The 20,378-nt window shown below is 41.6% G+C and overlaps 1 protein-coding gene across 1 annotated transcript; it reads left to right on the top strand.

Moving 5' to 3' along the window:
* The first annotated feature begins 620 nt into the window (after nt 1-620).
* Nucleotides 621-20,159, top strand: LOC120031021 (extracellular matrix protein 1-like). The gene is made up of 10 exons (XM_038976542.1): nt 621-944; nt 1,683-1,739; nt 1,825-1,893; nt 4,980-5,048; nt 5,164-5,516; nt 6,009-6,214; nt 17,107-17,392; nt 17,577-17,794; nt 19,208-19,295; nt 19,502-20,159. Exons 1-10 carry the CDS (start codon nt 881-883, stop codon nt 19,682-19,684), a joined length of 1,593 nt encoding a protein of 530 aa, XP_038832470.1. The 5' UTR covers nt 621-880; the 3' UTR covers nt 19,685-20,159.
* The last annotated feature ends 219 nt before the right edge of the window (nt 20,160-20,378 follow it).

Below are 20,378 nucleotides of genomic sequence, written 5' to 3' on the forward strand. Positions count from 1 at the left end.
CTTGTCCTGGGTCATGTTCATTAGGCACCAAACGGAAGAAATGTTACTTAAACCGGGAGTCACTACCTGGATTTGTCCAACAAGATAATTTGAGTTTCTACAGATGATGTTATAGGAATGGAAATAGTTATTTCCACCATGCTGACCAATTTGAGTATGCTCAGTGTCAACGTGATAATTGTGTTTAGTACTGATGTAAAATGTACTCCGATTTAGATTGCTGAGAATTTCTTAACGATACTTTAATGTTTATATCATTCCTAATGAAGAATATTTTATGTTAAGGTTAAAAAAGTATTATTTTCAGGCTCCTAAACAACTATTGATTTAGAACCACAGAGAGTTACTCAACACTGATTGGCTATGACTTTATACTTGTTTTATCAAGGGAGGGCAAATGCTTGCTGGCTTCCCTTGCATTCGACTCTACACATACAGAGAGGCGTTGTTTCCGATGCTTTCTCCAGTGTGATAAATTCTGCCTCTTGCGAAATGAAGGATAATTATATATTTATTTTATTAGTCCATTTTTGGGAAAAGCCTGGCTTCCTTCCATGAAAACACGCCACTGCTGACTCATGGTGGAAAATATCCCTCCTTCTTTTCCCACCAATCACAAAACAAACATACATGTATCTATGCCCTCTCACAACTCTCATTCTCTATTTCATACCGCTCCAAAAAGACTTAACGGTTTGAAAAGGAAGGACCTTGATTTGACGCTCAAGGGTCGTTTCCTGAACTTGACGTGGCTTTGGAACGACTTTGCGAAACACAGGGAAAGAGAGTGGGGTGGTGAAAAGGGGCGAAACAGAGAGAGTGGAAACAGTCCTGTGAAAGAGGACAAGGATATCAGACACCTCCCGTGTCAGTACTCGAAATGGGTTGGTCTTGGGCTCTAGCCTGCTGGTGTGCATTAGTGCTGGTGTCCGCGGCATCTGAAGGTTTGTAGCCTACGAGGTTTTTGCATGTAATCATCAGTTCTTTCTATCCTTGTTTTATGTACTGGTATGTTTATGGCTCACCTTCTGTCCGTGCATGGTCTGTTAGAAGTGCGCAGAAGAGGCCATTTTTATGCCCTATCAAGATCATGAAGAAAAACATTATTTGTTGGACGTGATACATTCCATTCCACCAGTTTAGTGTGGAACAACTTTGTCCAAGTCTACTAACAGTATAACTATTATTTTGGGTGTAACAAACATCTAGACTAAAGAATTCCACCATGTTAATTAAAGGTGCAATATGCAGAAGTGGCCCCGCAATTTCCTGCTTGATAAAATTCTAATAGTTAGCCTATTTTCAGTTTGTGACAAAACAAGCAATGTATAGTGTAGAGAATCATTGTACCATCTAAACCGCTATGAAATACATTTTCAATAACCAAAATATTTGTATTTTCAGCTGTTTGAAGCTGGTATACAAAACCAGAAGCAAAAATGTAACTTAAGAAATGGGAATGATAGAAATAGTACACAAAGAACAGATCTTCCGCTTCTTAGACTTGCTTTCAATGAGAATAACATATCTATAGGTCATATTTCTATGTGAAATCTAGGTGGTGGACAACAGTACTGGCATTACATGGTCAGAGTGTGATGGCTTATGTAGTAACCAGTGGACGTGTGTGCCGGTCTCTGTGTTTTTATGTCTGTGTTTACATTCTCTCATCCCTTCCATAGATAAGCCTGACATGTTACAGCGAGAGGCCTCCTTTGACCTAGAGGAGCTCCTGCAAGGTTAGTGTGAAATATAGTGTGTGTGAAATGTAGTATGTGTGTGTGTTTCAATGCCCTCACAGTGCTGTGTGTATATGTCTTCCAGGGGCGAGTCAGCTGGAGCCTGATATGACCCAGAGGGAGGTGGACTTTGGGGGACTCTGGGAGCCCATAGGTGAGTGTGTTCTTACCATAACTAAGTAACCCGTAGGTGAGTGTGTTCTAACTGTAACCCATAGGTGAGTGTGTTCTTACCATAACTAAGTAACCCATAGGTGAGTGTGTTCTAACTGTAACCCATAGGTGAGTGTGTTCTAACTGTAACCCATAGGTGAGTGTGTTCTAACTGTAACCCATAGGTGAGTGTGTTCTAACTGTAACCCATAGGTGAGTGTGTTCTTACCATAACTAAGTAACCCACAGGTGAGTGTGTTCTAACTGTAACCCATAGGTGAGTGTGTTCTTACCATAACTAAGTAACCCACAGGTGAGTGTGTTCTAACTGTAACCCATAGGTGAGTGTGTTCTTACCATAACTAAGTAACCCATAGGTGAGTGTGTTCTAACTGTAACCCATAGGTGAGTGTGTTCTTACCATAACTAAGTAACCCACAGGTGAGTGTGTTCTAACTGTAACCCATAGGTGAGTGTGTTCTTACCATAACTAAGTAACCCATAGGTGAGTGTGTTCTAACTGTAACCCATAGGTGAGTGTGTTCTTACCATAACTAAGTAACCCATAGGTGAGTGTGTTCTAACTGTAACCCATAGGTGAGTGTGTTCTTACCATAACTAAGTAACCCATAGGTGAGTGTGTTCTAACTGTAACCCATAGGTGAGTGTGTTCTTACCATAACTAAGTAACCCATAGGTGAGTGTGTTCTAACTGTAACCCATAGGTGAGTGGGTTCTAACTGTAACCCATAGGTGAGTGTGTTCTAACTGTAACCCATAGGTGAGTGTGTTCTTACCATAACTAAGTAACCCACAGGTGAGTGTGTTCTAACTGTAACCCATAGGTGAGTGTGTTCTTACCATAACTAAGTAACCCATAGGTGAGTGTGTTCTAACTGTAACCCATAGGTGAGTGTGTTCTTACCATAACTAAGTAACCCACAGGTGAGTGTGTTCTAACTGTAACCCATAGGTGAGTGTGTTCTAACTGTAACCCATAGGTGAGTATGTTCTTACCATAACTAAGTAACCCATAGGTGAGTGTGTTCTAACTGTAACCCATAGGTGAGTGTGTTCTAACTGTAACCCATAGGTGAGTGTGTTCTTACCATAACTAAGTAACCCACAGGTGAGTGTGTTCTAACTGTAACCCATAGGTGAGTGTGTTCTAACTGTAACCCATAGGTGAGTGTGTTCTTACCATAACTAACTGTAACCCACAGGTGAGTGTGTTCTAACTGTAACCCATAGGTGAGTGTGTTCTAACCATAACTAACTGTAACCCATAGGTGAGTGTGTTCTAACTGTAACCCATAGGTGAGTGTGTTTTAACCATAACTAAGTAACCCATAGGTGAGTGTGTTCTAACTGTAACCCATAGGTGAGTGTGTTCTAACCATAACTAACTGTAACCCATAGGTGAGTGTGTTCTAACTGTAACCCATAGGTGAGTGTGTTCTAACCATAACTAACTGTAACCCATAGGTGAGTGTGTTCTAACTGTAACCCATAGGTGAGTGTGTTCTAACTGTAACCCATAGGTGAGTGTGTTCTTACCATAACTAAGTAACCCATAGGTGAGTGTGTTCTAACTGTAACCCATAGGTGAGTGTGTTCTTACCATAACTAAGTAACCCATAGGTGAGTGTGTTCTAACTGTAACCCATAGGTGAGTGTGTTCTTACCATAACTAAGTAACCCATAGGTGAGTGTGTTCTAACTGTAACCCATAGGTGAGTGTGTTCTAACTGTAACCCATAGGTGAGTGTGTTCTAACTGTAACCCATAGGTGAGTGTGTTCTTACCATAACTAAGTAACCCATAGGTGAGTTTTTCTAACTGTAACCCATAGGTGAGTGTGTTCTAACTGTAACCCATAGGTGAGTGTGTTCTAACTGTAACCCATAGGTGAGTGTGTTCTTACCATAACTAAGTAACCCATAGGTGAGTTTTTCTAACTGTAACCCATAGGTGAGTGTGTTCTAACTGTAACCCATAGGTGAGTGTGTTCTTACCATAACTAAGTAACCCACAGGTGAGTGTGTTCTAACTGTAACCCATAGGTGAGTGTGTTCTTACCATAACTAAGTAACCCATAGGTGAGTGTGTTCTAACTATAACCCATAGGTGAGTGTGTTCTTACCATAACTAAGTAACCCACAGGTGAGTGTGTTCTAACTGTAACCCATAGGTGAGTGTGTTCTAACTGTAACCCATAGGTGAGTGTGTTCTTACCATAACTAACTGTAACCCATAGGTGAGTGTGTTCTAACTGTAACCCATAGGTGAGTGTGTTCTTACCATAACTAAGTAACCCACAGGTGAGTGTGTTCTAACTGTAACCCATAGGTGAGTGTGTTCTAACTGTAACCCATAGGTGAGTGTGTTCTTACCATAACTAAGTAACCCACAGGTGAGTGTGTTCTAACTGTAACCCATAGGTGAGTGTGTTCTTACCATAACTAAGTAACCCATAGGTGAGTGTGTTCTAACTATAACCCATAGGTGAGTGTGTTCTAACTGTAACCCATAGGTGAGTGTGTTCTAACTGTAACACATAGGTGAGTGTGTTCTAACTGTAACCCATAGGTGAGTGTGTTCTTACCATAACTAAGTAACCCACAGGTGAGTGTGTTCTAACTGTAACCCATAGGTGAGTGTGTTCTAACTGTAACCCATAGGTGAGTGTGTTCTTACCATAACTAACTGTAACCCACAGGTGAGTGTGTTCTAACTGTAACCCATAGGTGAGTGTGTTCTAACCATAACTAAGTAACCCACAGGTGAGTGTGTTCTAACTGTAACCCATAGGTGAGTTTGTTCTAACCATAACTAACTGTAACCCATAGGTGAGTGTGTTCTAACTGTAACCCATAGGAGAGGTGGGTTTTGTTCTATCCAGCCTATTCACAGATCTATCAGTGTTAATGAAAGAAAGGAGACGAGAGAAGGAAAGTATTCCAAAGTATTTGGGACACATCCTCTCCTATGCCCATGCCATTCTGCCATGTAATTAATACAGTGTAGGCACATGACATGTTATTAGTGTATGGCTGTCAGTACTAACTCCTGTCTGTCACTGTGTAGAGTTTCCTGGCATGGAGCAGAGAGAGGTCACCCATGAACATGTGAAGTCTTACCTGCTCAAGGAGAGAGGTGGGTGGCGATGCCTTCCCTGCTGGTATACTTCATATCACACAGCCAATGGAGTATGACGTGTGTGTTGTATCCCGTGTGAGGGAGGTACAGTAACAGAAGTGTGTGTTCCCAGCGGGCTCCAGGGCAGCTGACGTAGACATGACCCAGAGGGAGATCACCCTGCACCTGGACACAGACTTTACACCTGGAGGTCGGCCGATGGCTGGGCCTCGCTCGTTTGGGGATTCCCACCCCAGTGTCCTCTTCCCCCCCGGTCAGCCATCCCCTAACAACCTCCAGGCCATCTGTCTCTATAGCAGCCGTCGTCCCCGGTACCCTGCCTACTCCTTACCCCAGACAGGCTTTGGCTACCTTCGTCGTCAAGGTGACGCCGTCAACCGGATAGAGTCCTGGTACAGCGCATGTTGCCATAGGAACGGGACACAGCAGGTCCAGGAAGTGATGCTGTGCTGCGTTACACAGGCGGTGAGTGTTTCTGTGGCAACATTGGATTCTGTCCTGTTCCATTCTGTCCTGTCGTGTTCAGTTCTGGTCCGTTCACTCCTATTGTACCAACAGAACCGCTTTCTATGTGCACAGATGTAGTATTGATGAGGACAGACGATGGCTAGGGAAGATGAGACAGTGATGAGGATGTCTAGGGAAGATAAGGAAAAGGGGGACACCTAGTCAGTTGTACAACTGAATGCATTCAACTGAAATGTGTCTTCTGCATTTAACCCAACCTGAGACAGTAGTAGTGAAGACAGAGGATGCATAGGGAAGATGAGACTCAGGAGAAGGAAAGCCCATACAGACACAACAGATCAGCCTTGGCGTCTATCTGTATAGCTGTGTAGAGGGGAAGGTGTTCATGAGTCAGGCCCTTGAGGGCTAAAGCTGTACCTTCACCATTTTAGGACTTCTTTTATCTCTATTTCTCATATGTGAATTGATGTTTGTGTATGTCACTCACAGTGGGAACAGACCCTGTCCACATTCTGTACTGATGAGTTCTTAGTGAAGACACGCCACCACCACTGCTGCCAGAAACAGGGCGGGGCCAGACTGAGCTGTTTCCATAGCCAAACCCCAAACCCCAACTACCTGCCGACCACCCAGGGGGCAGGCTCCTCCCCCATACCTGAACCTGGCTTCACCTTTAACCCCAACACTTGTCACAAGTAAGGAGAGAGAGAGACTGGTTTACTTTAGGTTTAGGGTAGGGCTGTTATGGTGACGGTATTAAGTGACTGTTGTCGTGTCTTTGACTATGCCAGATTAATTGCTATGACATGCTATTCTATAAAATAATTTCTCCGTAATTAATATTACCTGATTGAACTAATCATGTAAATATTAATTAACGAGAGGGACACCACGAAAGAATATTTATAGAGCTGTTATCTTCCGAATAAACTCTTAAAGATTTAGTAATATTTTACATCCATAGCAGTCACATTAATCGTCATTTTATTCAGTCTCATCTGAAAGTGGTAAATCCTTGGTTATCTGCAAGAATCCTGGCTAACAAGGTGAATCAGCAATACAAAATTGGGTTTAATTATTTATTTACTAAATACCTAACTAATCACACAGAAACACACATACACAATTAAATCATAACTTGATTGCAAAGTGCCGTCATAAAGAAAACGTCCCTAGCGGGCAGAATAGATATGACAGCTTGTTACACAAAGGGAAGGGGCGGGATTTTAGTGAAAGAGCGGGAGACTGGAACATAGGCGAGCTGTGCTATCGTAAAAAACAGTATCTTATGCATTCTAAATTACCGCCCATTTGAAAAAGGAAAATGCAATAAATATTTACTCTGAGCTGCGCTTCAGTAGGTTGGTGGTAGATGGAAGACCGTATCGCCAACCCGAGTCCTCTGTCCTTTGAAGAATGTCTCTGGTGGTCACTGGATACGTTGGAGTAACGTCGTGTGTAGTAGACGGGATACTCTGACTGTCCTTCCTAACCTACGTTTGTAGCAGCTGTTGCTAACTCAACGGCTAGGAGGTATCACTTCTGTAGTGAATACGAGTTCAAAGTTCATACCATTTACAACCAAAGTCCATGCTGATGTTGGCTTAGTTCTGTAGTTATTATCTGAACCATTCTGACATCGGATCGTCATCCTAAATGTACCCGGAACAGGAAGTTATATTTTTGTCAATGGCTTTTATAGTGGAGGGAGAGGGGTGTGTCTGAAAAGTTTATAACCCATGTCTCTTCACAGGGGCGGGCCCCTAGTTGAGCAGAAGCCCAAATTTATGAAAATCCAAATCTCTCATTTGGAAGCTAAAATTACATTTAATCTCTTCACAAATAATTTCATATTCAAACATTTGAATTAAACAACAATTCCATGTGAATCCGATACCTCTGACGTTTAGACTTTCCACAGTAGAGTTTATGTCATTCTATCATTGATGAGAATGTGTCAGAGGGCAACCGAACTGACATAATATACCTTAAGTACCACCGCATATGTTCAGTTGGTCGGATTACCACAATATAGTTCATTTCCCCCCCAACTTCTGATGTTCTCAGAATCTCTATGTTAACCAATGGGTTTTCTTATGTCACATCAGTTATAGTAGGGAGAGAGAAAAAGGGGGAAAGAGGTATTTATGACTGTCATAAACCTACCCCCAACCCAACGTCATGACACTGTTTAGTCACGGTAACTAGGCTTCTCCAAAACTGCGCTCTGATGGTCATTAGTAGAGTACCAAACTTGCTAACAGTCAGTTGCTAATGTGCTGGTACTCAGCACCTTACTGTCTCGCTAATCACTCTGACATCAATAGAAATGTAATCGAAAATCTAATCAAACACTTCGTGAGAACCCATGAGCTCATGTTGCACAACAGTTCTATAGGCTATGCAATCGACAAAACAATTTTTATGGCCTCTTTTAAAAAGAGGATCCCATCAGCTTTCTATAGGCCAGGCCTACTATATTTATTTCTCAACTTTCCAAATATTAAGCACATTGCTTCGATTTACAACAGGAGTATAACCTACCTGGCTGCATGAAAATGAACTATGGGAAAAGCTCCCCTATTCCAATAGGTGCATGATAATGGTCCATTCTAAATCACAACACATTTCACACATATATTATTTAGTATGTGTAAAGACAAGATTAAAATAGTCTGATGGGTGACAATATTATCACTTGTGAATGATGTATTATCACTTAATGATTCTCTGCATGTGCAGTTCGGCAAGACACAGCGCGTGCCTTTTTTAGTCCTACTTTTTCAAATCGCACGTCATGTAGCCTAGCCCATAGGCCTATATGTTTTGATAAGGTTTGTATCATAACTAACGTGGCCAAATAACTCCAAACACAGCCTGCAGACCTTACCGTGTCCTAAGAGAGCACATAGCCTACAGACCTAGAACCCCTGGGACACGGTAAGAGAGCACATAGCCTACAGACCTAGAACCCCTGGGACACGGTAAGAGAGCACATAGCCTACAGACCTAGAACCCCTGGGACACGGTAAGAGAGCACATAGCCTACAGACCTAGAACCCCTGGGACACGGTAAGAGAGCACATAGCCTACAGACCTAGAACCCCTGGGAGACGGTAAGAGAGCACATAGCCTACAGACCTAGAACCCCTGGGACACGGTAAGAGAGCACATAGCCTACAGACCTAGAACCCCTGGGAGACGGTAAGAGAGCACATAGCCTACAGACCTAGAACTCCTGGGACACGGTAAGAGAGCACATAGCCTACAGACCTAGAAGCCCTGGGACACGGTAAGAGAGCACATAGCCTACAGACCTAGAACCCCTGGGACACGGTAAGAGAGCACATAGCCTACAGACCTAGAACCCCTGGGACACGGTAAGAGAGCACATAGCCTACAGACCTAGAACCCCTGGGACACGGTAAGAGAGCACATAGCCTACAGACCTAGAACTCCTGGGACACGGTAAGAGAGCACATAGCCTACAGGTCTAGTGAAACATGTGTTCTTATAAACCCAGTCATTGCACAGTTGGGTGTGAAAACAGAGTTTTGACTGGCCACTATATAAAAGAGGATCACAGCTTTCTTGTGCTGATATATTTATGTCTCAATTCTTAAAATGAAGCACATTCATCTGCTTTACAACCGGTGTAGCCTAACTGGCATACATAGGCAGTGCGTGAGTTTCATGTTTGGGGAAGATATGTTTCACCATAAAAATGCACCTTTTATAATAAAGCATTACATGCATATAATGCTGTTTCTTATGTAAAATAGCCTACTATTGGAAATGTAAGTAGATTGGATGGTCATAATTTAGGCTAATAATAGAACTCAATCATTGTTTGCAAAAAAGTACCATTCAATGCATGGGTGAGCGTGTATAGCATAGACTAGAGTATGGCTAGGCTGTATCAGATAGGCCTACGTTTATTCTTTCTTTGAACGGGAAAAATGTTGTCTTTTTATAAACACATTTCATGCATTTCTACTAAACTATTTATGACTGGAGACATGAGCAGAATATGTTTTTAATAGGACAAGTTAAAGGGTAGCCTATTCTGCTGACAGTGGCAACAATTTCAATAAAAAACGACACTGTCTATATAATAGGCCTACGAGAAGGGCACAAATAGAATATGACGTCCATCTAAACTGGAAGAGGTGGGCCATTCTAATCAAAAGTAATTCTACACATATTAGTAGGTATATGTAAAGATCAGATTAAATTAAGAATAGTCTGATGGGTGAGAATATTATCAAGTGCTTGTCAAATTGTGAATGATGAAGTGTGTGCAGCCTGCGCAAGAAACAGAGCAGAGCACATGCCTTTCCTGCTTTTTTCAAAAGCATCATCAGTCGCATCATGCAGACTTAGAACCTATTAAATATCAAAACCTATAGCCTAACATTTGTATGACAACTAAAGTTGCATAAATAACTCAAAATTAAGCATATAAAGTGCATTCGGAAGTATTCAGACCCCTTGACTTTTTCCATATTTTGTTATGTTACAGCCTTATTCTAAACTGGATTAAATCGCTTTTACCCCCTCAATCTACACACAATACCCCATAATGCAAAAACATGTATTTATTTTTATACAGAAATGTGACTTTTACATAAGTATTCAGACCCATTACTCAGTATTTTGTTGAAGCACCTTTGGCAGCGTGTCACGTTCTGACCATAGTTCTTGTGTGTTTTGCTTGTTTTAGTGTTGGTCAGGACGTGAGCTGGGTGGGCATTCTATGTTGTGTGTCTAGTTTGTCTGTTTCTGTGTTCGGCCTAATATGGTTCTCAATCAGAGGCAGCTGTCAATCGTTGTCCCTGATTGGGAATCATATATAGGTGGCTTGTTTTGTGTTGGGGATTTGTGGGTGGTTGTTTCCTCTCTCTGTGTTTTCTCTGCACCAGCTAGGACTGTATCGGTTTGCCACATTTATTATTTTGTATTTGTTAAGTGTTCACGTTTATCGTTCGTATTAAACATGTTGAGCACTGGCTACGCTGCGTGTTGGTCCGATCCCTGCTACACCTCCTCTTCTCTTGAAGAGAAGGAAGGCTGCCGTTACACAGCGACTACAGCCTTGATTCTTCTTGGGTATGACGCTACAAGCTTGGCACACTTGTATTTGGGGAGTTTCTCCCAGTCTTCTCTGCAGATCCTCTCAAGCTCTGTCAGGTTGAATGGGGAGCGTTGGCCGCACAGCTATTTTCAGGTCTCAACAGAGATGTTCGATCGGGTTCAAGTCCAGGCTCTGGCTCGGCCACTCAAGGACATTCAGTGCTTAGGGTCGTTGTCCTATAGGAAGGTGAACCTTTGTCCCAGTCTGAGGTCCTGAGTGCTCTGGAGCAGGTTCTCATCAAGGATCTCTGTACTTTGCACCATTCATCTTTCCCTAGACCCTGACTAGTCTTCCAGTCCCTGCCGCTGAAAACCCTCCCCACAGCATGATGCTGCCACCACCATGCTTCACTATAGGGATGGTGCCAGGTTTCTTCCAGACGTGACACTTTGCATTCAGGCCAAAAGTTCAGTTTTGGTTTCATCAGACCAGAGAATCTTGTTTCTCATGATCTGAGATTCCTTTAGGTGCCGTTGGGCAAACTCCAAGCGGAATGTCATGTGCCTTTTACTGAGGAGTGACTTCTGTCTGGCCGCTCTACCGTAAAGGCCTGTTTGGGGGAGTACTGCAGAGACGGGAGAACCTTCCAGAAGGACAACCATCTCCACAGAGGAACTCTGGAGTTCTGTCAGAGTAACCATCGGGTTCTTGGGCACCTCCCTGACCAAGGCCGTTCTCCCCTGATTGCTCAGTTTGGCCCGGATGGCCAGCTCTAGGAAGAGTCTTGGTGGTTCCAAACTTCTTCCATTTAAGAATGATGGAGCCCACTGTGTTCTTGGGGACCTTCAATGCTGCAGAAATGTTTTGGTACCCTTCCCCAGATCTGTCCCTCGACACAATCCTGTCTCGGAGCTCTTTGGACAATTCCTTCGAACCCATGGCTTGGATTTTGCTCTGACGTGCACTGCCAACTGTGGGACTCACAAACCATAATTTTAATCACTGCAATCAAAACAGGTGTTAGAGAGAGGGCGGACGTAAAGGTAATGGCGGACTGAACGAAGTTATGTAGAGCACCTCAAGATAAAATGTAATATTCAATATCGGCAAGTTAGACTAAAATATCAGCACTACATAATCTGGTGGGTGATAACCTTCAATCTGGATAATAACACAAAACAAATCTTAAGACTAGAGACATTTATCGACAAATATTACGAAAACAAGCAACACCCAAACATGAAGGAGAGTAAGACAGTGGAACCGATTTCAAAACGGAAACGTGACTCTTCTACAGACACAGACAATTTCATATTTTCACCCCCGGGAATGGTAAAGGTCGAAACCGATCTGTTAAGGACCAAAAAACTGACAGCTGTGCCATATAAATTGCAAAATAGTTGGGAAGAGATTTTCGATGTACCCATTCCATGGCACATGGTTTATGAATTGATACGCAAAACAACGCCGGATTCAAAACTTCACATTTTTCAATTTAAATTACTATACAAAATTCTTGCAACTAATAGAATGTTATATATATGGGGGATACAATCTTCCCAGCTCTGCATATTCTGCTGTGAGGAGGCAGAGTCATTAGATCATTTATTTTGGTATTGACCATATGTAGCTCGTTTTTGGTCACAGGTCCAGGATTGGCTGAAGAATTGCAACATTTGCCTAGAACTAACGCTGCAGATAGCAATACTGGGTGATTTGAAAAACGATAGTCAATCAATCAATAATATAATAATTATTTTAGCAAAAATGTTTATTATAAAATGTACAATCTGTAGAAGCTATGAGAATAGGAAGGTTCAATTCTTTTGTGAAGCATCACAGCACAGTTGAAAAATATATGGCAAATAGAAAACCCGAAATGGATGATGTTGAGAGATAGATGGGAGGGGTTGAATGGGGCTGAAGGATGGGACTAATAACAAGATAAACAATGTAAAACATACGGGATCTGTAAAATGTATATAGGTTCGGAACTTTTGTGAAATAGCACAGTTACAAATAGAAATCAAACTGGATGGACATCAGAAATAGAGGAAGGACTAAGAACAAACAAGAGAGAACTATTGTAAAGTAGACTGTGTCTGTAAAATGTGTATAAGATGTATAAATTGAAGGTAAAAGCAGAAGTGTTTATTAGTTTACTCCAATTGGGGGATCGGTGGTAGGGGTTGCTGGGAATATTAATAAAGGTATATTCTAAAAAAAAGTATGTATGTCTATATAGGTATGTGTATGTATATACAGTATGTGTATATGTATGCATGCGTGTATGGATATATATATTTACCCAAAAAATATGGGGGATTGGAAATGATGCAGACAATTACATTGATGGAAGCAACATTCTTTCCGCAATATCAAGCTGATCCACCCCTTAAAAAAAAAAACATGTGGGACCTTATATAAACAGGTGTGTGCCTTTCCAAATCATGTCCAATCAAATTAATTTACCACAGGTGGATTCCAAGTTGTAGAAACATCTCAAGGATGATCAATGGAAACAGGAAGCACCTGAGCTCAATTTTGAATCTCATAGCAAAGGGTCAGAATACTTACAGCACCAGTCAAAAGTTTCGACACGCATGCTAAGCATATGTGGGAACTCCTTCAAGACTGTTGGAAAGCATTCCAGGTGAAGCTGGTTGAGAGAATGCTAAGAGTGCATAGCTGTCATCAAGGCAAAGGGTGACTACTTTGAAGAATTTCAAATATAAAATATATTTTTATTTGTTTAACACATTTTTGATTACTACATAATTCCATATGTGTTATTTCATAGTTTTGATGTCTTCACTATTATTCTACAGTGTAGAAAATAGTAAAAATAAAGAAAAATCTTTATGAGTAGGTGTGTCCAAACTTTTGACTGGTACTCTATGTAAATAAGGTATTTATGTTTTTTATTTGTAATAAATTAGCAAAAATTTACAACAACCTGTTTTTGCTTTCTGAATATGGGGTATTGTTTGTAGATTGAGAATGTGTTTTCTTTCATCCATTTTAGAATAAGGCTGTAACATAACAAAATTTGGAAAAAGTCACCTGTGCTGAATACTTTCCGAATTCACTGTAGGAGGACCTGTTTGTTTGTTAATGAAAAAATAGCTGCATATGCGTACTTTCTTGGAAATCCTTTGGAGAAAATATATTTTCTATTTTATTTCAGCTATGTTCATTGTGTTCTTTATACTATAAAATAATGCCACGGTATTCTAAGACAATCTTGTCTGCTAAATGAACTAGTGTAGCCCACAGCCATATGGCATAGTCTGATCAGGGACTGACATAAGGACAACTGAGTATGCTATTCTGTTCTTCTTAAATAGACTACATTTTCTTCATATCATGTTTCTTTAGACCTGTCTAAAATACATTTATTGGATTTATTGTGATGGTGTAGGCCAGGTATTCCCAAACTGGGGTACGCAATGTCGTCGGGAGTACGCCAAATAAAAGTGTGAATCACATTTAAAAAATGTTTTATAATAATACTTAAAAAGAAAAAATCCTCACATTTTCAAACAGTCCAACAGTCCATTTTCAAACAGTCCATTTATATTTTTCTCGCCTTAGTAACCTCGTTTCACTGCCAAAAATAAAATGAAACCACCTAGTGTTCAGCGAAATAACAACACAATGTCAAATACAGGTAGCCTAGTCAAATAACTAACATCCAATCACGTTAACCGTTACTCTCTTGTGGGAATTCCACTAATGGTCCGTATGTAGCCAAACGAAGCTGCTGCTTATTCCGTTTGCTCGAAAATTGATAAATGTTTTTTTTTTTAAAGGCCCGCGTCCATAGAGACACATACCAGCTCTACTGGTGGTACTGCTACTACCAGCAGTATTGCACCTATTGACGACACATGTTGATCCGCTTCCACGAGCACATCCAATGCTAGCATCAGTAATTCTACATTTGTTGTTAGCCCAGGTAGCATGGACACTGACAGTTGTGAATCTGATGTAGCCGAAGAGCTACTGCCCCCTTACCCGGGAAAGCACCGAACAACAGACAGGGACGTTGGACCATCGAAGAGGTGCAAATATGATGAGAACTACATTGATTTGGGGTTCACTTATATTGGGAGCAGTGCCTTTCCTCAGCCACAGTGTATTATATGTGCAAAAGTACTATCTCACAACTCGATGAAACCTTACCTCTTGCACAGACATTTAGAAACAAAATAAGCCACGGGAGGTTTTTTTGCGAGAATTAAGACGACTTTCGAGTAGTAAGACATGTATAAAAGCAACAGATAGCATTAATAAGAAGGGTCTAGAAGCATCTTATATGGTGAGCTACCGAGTGGCTAGGACAGGCAAGCCCCATACTATTGTGGAGGACTTAATTCTTCCTGCTGCCGCGGATATGGCTGGGACAATGCTGGGGGAAAAGGCCAAAAAAACTATACAGACAATGCCTTCATCAAACAACAGTTTCATGACGCATCAGTGACATGGCAGTAGATGTTTTGAAACAATTACTGCTTCGCATACAAGCCAGTGAATTCTATGTGTTACAGCTGGATGAGTCAACAGACGTGGCGGGCCTGGCACAGCTACTGGTATATGTACGTTACGTTTATGGGGTGTCAATTAAGGAAGACATCCTCTTCTGTAAACCACTGGAAACCAGGACAACAGGAGAGGATATTTTTTAAGTACTGGACAGCTTTGTGACATCAAATGGACTTTGGTAGTCAAGATGTGTTGGTATCTGTACTGATGGTGCAAAATCCATGACAGGGAGACATAGTGGAGTGGTAACGCGCGTGCAAGCAGTTGCTCCTGACGCCACTTGGGTACACTGCAGCATCCACCAAGAGGCTCTTGCTGCCAAGGGAATGCCTGACAGCTTGAAAGATGTTTTGGACACTACAGTGAAAATGGTTAACTTTGTTAAAGCAAGGCCCTTGAATTCTCGTGTATTTTCTGCACTATGCAATGATAAGGGCAGCGACCATGTAACGCTTTTACAAAATACAGAAGTGCGCTGGTTATCAAGAAGCAAAGTATTGACACGTTTTTTTGAATTGAGAGACGAGCTTAAAGTTTACTTTACTGACCATCATTTTCACTTGTCTGACTGCTTGCATGATGCCGAGTTTCTCACACGACTGGCCTATCTGGGTGATGTTCTTTCTTGCCTGAATGATCTGAATCTAGGATTCAAGGGACTCCGCAACTATATTCAATGTGCGGGACAAAATTGAGGCTATGATTAAGAAGTTGGAGCTCTTCTCTGTCTGCATTAACAAGGACAACACACAGGTCTTTCCATCATTGTATGATTTTTTTGTGTGCAAATGAACTCAAGCTGATGGACAATGTCAAATGTGATATAGCGAAGCACCTGAGTGAGTTGGGTGTGCAATTACGCAGGTACTTTCCTGAAATGGATGACACAAACAACTGGATTCGTTATCCCTTTCATGCCCTGCCTCCAGTCCACTTACCGATATCTGAACAAGAGAGCCTCATCGAAGTTTCAACAAACGGTTATGTGAAAATGTAATTTAATCAGAAGCCACTGCCAGATTTCTGGATTGGGCTGCACTCAGAGTATCCTGCCTTGGCAATTTGCACTGTTAAGACACTGATGCCCTTTGCAACCATGTACCTATGTGAGAGTGGATTCTCGGCCCTCACTAGCATGAAGACTAAATACAGGCACAGACTGTGTGTGGAATATGATTTAAGACTGAGACTCTCTCCAAACAAACCCAACATTGCAGAGTTATGTGCATCCTTTCAAGCACACCTTTTTCATTAACCTGTGGTGAGTTATTCACAATTTTCGATTAACAAATAAGGTTTTATATGTAAGATGGTTAAATAAAGAGCAAAATTATTGATTATTATTTTATTATTATTTGTACCCTGGTCCTATAAGAGCTCTTTGTCACTTCCCACGACCCGGGTTGTGACAAACTCACACTCATTCTTATGTTTAATAAATGTATCGTACAGTGTGTGTGTGGCAGGCTTACAATGATGGCAACAACAAAAAACATTTGAGTGTGAGCTGACCCTGGTGCTAGAGGGGGTACACAGCTGGAGGTTGAATGTCTGAAGGGGTACGGGACTATAAAAAGTTTGGGAACCGCTGGTGTAGGCTATATTAAATGGATTTATTAGACTTTTTCAAATGTAGATGTTCCTAAGGTCTGCATCAGTGGCTTGTAGGCTATGCTATGCGTGGAAGTCAGATGCTCAACGTGTTTATGTAGGCCTAATTAACTGTCAATTACTGTGAGACTGACAGTGGCATCAGTGGCTTGTAGGCTATGTGTGGAAGTCAGGAGATTCTAAATGTGTTTATGTAGGCCTAATCAACTTTCAATTACTGTCAAGTTATTTGCATGACAATCACCGGCAGACAACATTTAATGACCTCCACAGCCCTAGTTTAGGGTTAATGTTAAGTTCAAATTGTCCTTTTTTATGGCAACTAATGACTACATGTATTGTGTCCTTTCCTCCCAGGTCCCAGCCCGGTCCGCGTACTATCAGAGGGGAGAAGCCCAAGAAGAGCCCCCAAGGTTCTCCCAGAGACTCTAACATCAGCTTCCCCCCTGGACGCCCCACTTTCGACAACATCGGATTGGTCTGCCGTCTACGCAAGCACCGCCCTCTCTACACCCCCAAGTGCCTGCCACGTACAGGCTTTGGCTGGCTGGCCCGCCAATCAAAAGCCGTGAACCGCCTGGAGAGAGGGTTCAAACACTGCTGTAAGGGACAGGAGGACGTGCTACCCTGTGCTGAGGGAAAGGTAAGGAGCAGTGTGTGTGTGTGCGTGCTATGGCCTGCCTACCTGCACTTGGTAACGTGGGAAAAGTAAGGATCCAATTCATACCTACACTGAAGAAGGCTGATAAACCGAAACATGTGTATAAACTACTATCCTCTATACAGTGAACAATAATATATATTTTTTCATCTCTCTCCTCTCTTAGTGGCGTGAGGTGCTTGACAGGTTCTGTGAGGAAGAGCAGAAGGGGAGACTTCGCAAGTCCCCGTGTTGTGATGTGGGAGAAGGTGAGGAGAGGTACACCTGTTTCTCCTCCCGCGCCCCTCATCCAGACTATGACCAAAAGCTTGACTCTGCCACTGCAGCACCACAGACTCACACCCTCGGACACATCTGTGAAACATACAAGATCATCAAGAAGAAGTAAGTGTGTTTGTTTAGCATTATTCTCTGTGTGTGTGTGTGTGTGTGTGTGTGTGTGTGTGTGTGTGTGTGTGTGTGTGTGTGTGTGTGTGTGTGTGTGTGTGTGTGCGTGTGCGTGTGTGTGTGTTTAATTTAACCTTTTTCCTCCTCAGTCACATTTTTATGCTGCCCAGCCTGATTGTTTATCTTTCTGGGTGACAGAACCAGAACTTTCAGAAAGGGTACATTTCATTGTAGTAGATGGTGACTGTAGCTAGGTTTCCATCCAGTTGGTGACAGATTTTAAATATTGCCATTTTCCCACCAGTGGTATGTTTCCACCAAACTGACTTGTTGCTGATTTTTGTAGTGCACACAATGTATTTTTTTCCATTTCCCATTATAAAAATCTAAAGTTCACTGTTTCTATCATATTTCCAACTCTACCGATAGATTTGTCACAGAAACGGTTGTTATAAATAGTAAATGTGCCAACTCTGGTCTTGGCACATGTGCTCTAGCAGATACAGTGTGGGTAGGCTAGTCTACATTATGAGATTTATTATGGATAACAGCGACCAATATTTACATTTTTCAAATGGCAGTCAATCATCAATCACCATGTCACCAGAATAAGACCCTTAATATTTATTGGAAAGGAACATCAAGCTCATCACTGTGCACTTTCACTACCCTGTAGTGAAAGTGCACTACCCCCACTACCCATCATCATTTATTTAATCTGTAGCCTAATAATCTGCATAGTTTCCTGAGTCGTAGTGGAAGGACAACATCATATTATCACGTGACTACAAGTTTACTTTGCAATGATGGTTATTATATTAATATTTGCACATAAAGCTGTTTCCACCGCCATTTCTCACATAATACATTTTACAGACACAAAAAGATCCCACCATGTCAAACGAACCATTATCTGTTGGCATTTAGAACATTTCACCGAAAACTCCTGTTTCCATTACAACTGTCGTGATTTTGTTTTATACGGTATGAGCTTACTCGCATAAAAACTGTGGATGGAAACGTGGTTAATGACATTAAAATTCCAGATTTGTATTGTATCAAAGACGATTACCAAAAGTTTAAAAACAATAGTATACAACAATTAATTGTTTTAATTTTACTAGGCAAGTCAGTTAAAAACAAATTCTTACAACGACAGCCTAGGAACAGTGGGTTAACTGCCTTGTTCAGGGGCAGAACGACAGCTCGGGGATTTCGGTTACTAGTCCAACACACTAACCACTAGGCTACGCTGCCACCCCTTTCACAAGTATCTTATTACAGCAGCTAGTTTGATCCAGGGACATTTGTACATATCTGTCTAACAAAGCCCTTTGACTGATTTGGTTTGATTATCGAATTAAACAAAGATGTAGTATACTGAGATGATCTTGCAATCTGGTCTCTCAGGTTCCCTGTGGCTCTTCCTGTCCAGAACTTAGTGGGCCAATGCTGCCCCCTGCCAGCAGACCAGAGAACTGCATGTGTTCAGATACAGGTGAGTTTGACACTTAATAATGCAGGTTGACTCAGACAACCCCATATCTCATATTAACCAGGTTGTCCCAATGGGATAAAATGGACATGATTGGCCATCAAGTGTCTACAGGATCTTAGACTGAAAGTTATATTTTAGGTCTAAGCATATAGCAGGCTTTTTAATACTGTTGTTTTCATAACTTCTCTCTTTGACTGTGAACCCAGCTAGTGACGCTGGCAGAGAGCCGCTGTTCTGCAGAGAAGCCCTCCTCCCCTGCTGTCTTCCAGAAATGCTGCCCTCCCTCCTCCCAGGACGCCCCTAAGTGCCTCTCCGGCCTGCTCATGAATGCCATCACCAATGCAACCAAGTCCCCACGCCTTAGAAAGAGGAAATGCCCCCTCGCCTGATTTTTGTTTATGTTGATGACTTTTCACGTTTCACTCTGATGGCAGTGGGCCAATCTGAATTGGCGGTCAGGGGATTTGTGCAGTAGTCACTACATGACCATGATAGAATTGGCTAATACAGAATAACTGTTGAGCAAGTGCATGATTTAGTCAAACAGGAGTTAGGGTGTGGGTAAGAGTAAGCAGAATTTATAGTTAGAAAGTTACATTTATTCCATATTTTCTAGCATGGCCAGATGACAACCAATTAATGTATGGTATCCGAGTGCACATAATATTTCAGTATTACTGTCAGTGTCTGTCATTAAGAGGGTGTTATAATGATTGAACACCTGGAGAGCTGATATATATGCTTTACTTATTTTTATACTCATGTTTCAGATTTGTTAGTTGTATTTTTCTTATAGCTACAGAACTGCTAGTCCAGTTCTCCTGTTCTAACATTTGAAATAAATCTTTATATTTTCAAAATGTTTCCTGTGCCATGTCTTAATCATTTTGGAGTGAAGCACTGCCAGTTATTGTAATTTGTCATTATCTGTCACATGAACAACATTGAAATGATTATTTGAATAAACTGACATGTTGATGGAAGTGGACCTTATGTTATAGTGACTGTGTGACTTACATTTATCCACTAAGTTAGTGTAGTAGAACTTGCATTAATAGAGACACTAGCTGTCACAGCCACAGA

The sequence above is a fragment of the Salvelinus namaycush genome, chromosome 37, assembly GCF_016432855.1.
Source record: "Salvelinus namaycush isolate Seneca chromosome 37, SaNama_1.0, whole genome shotgun sequence".
Lineage (NCBI taxonomy): Eukaryota > Metazoa > Chordata > Actinopteri > Salmoniformes > Salmonidae > Salvelinus > Salvelinus namaycush.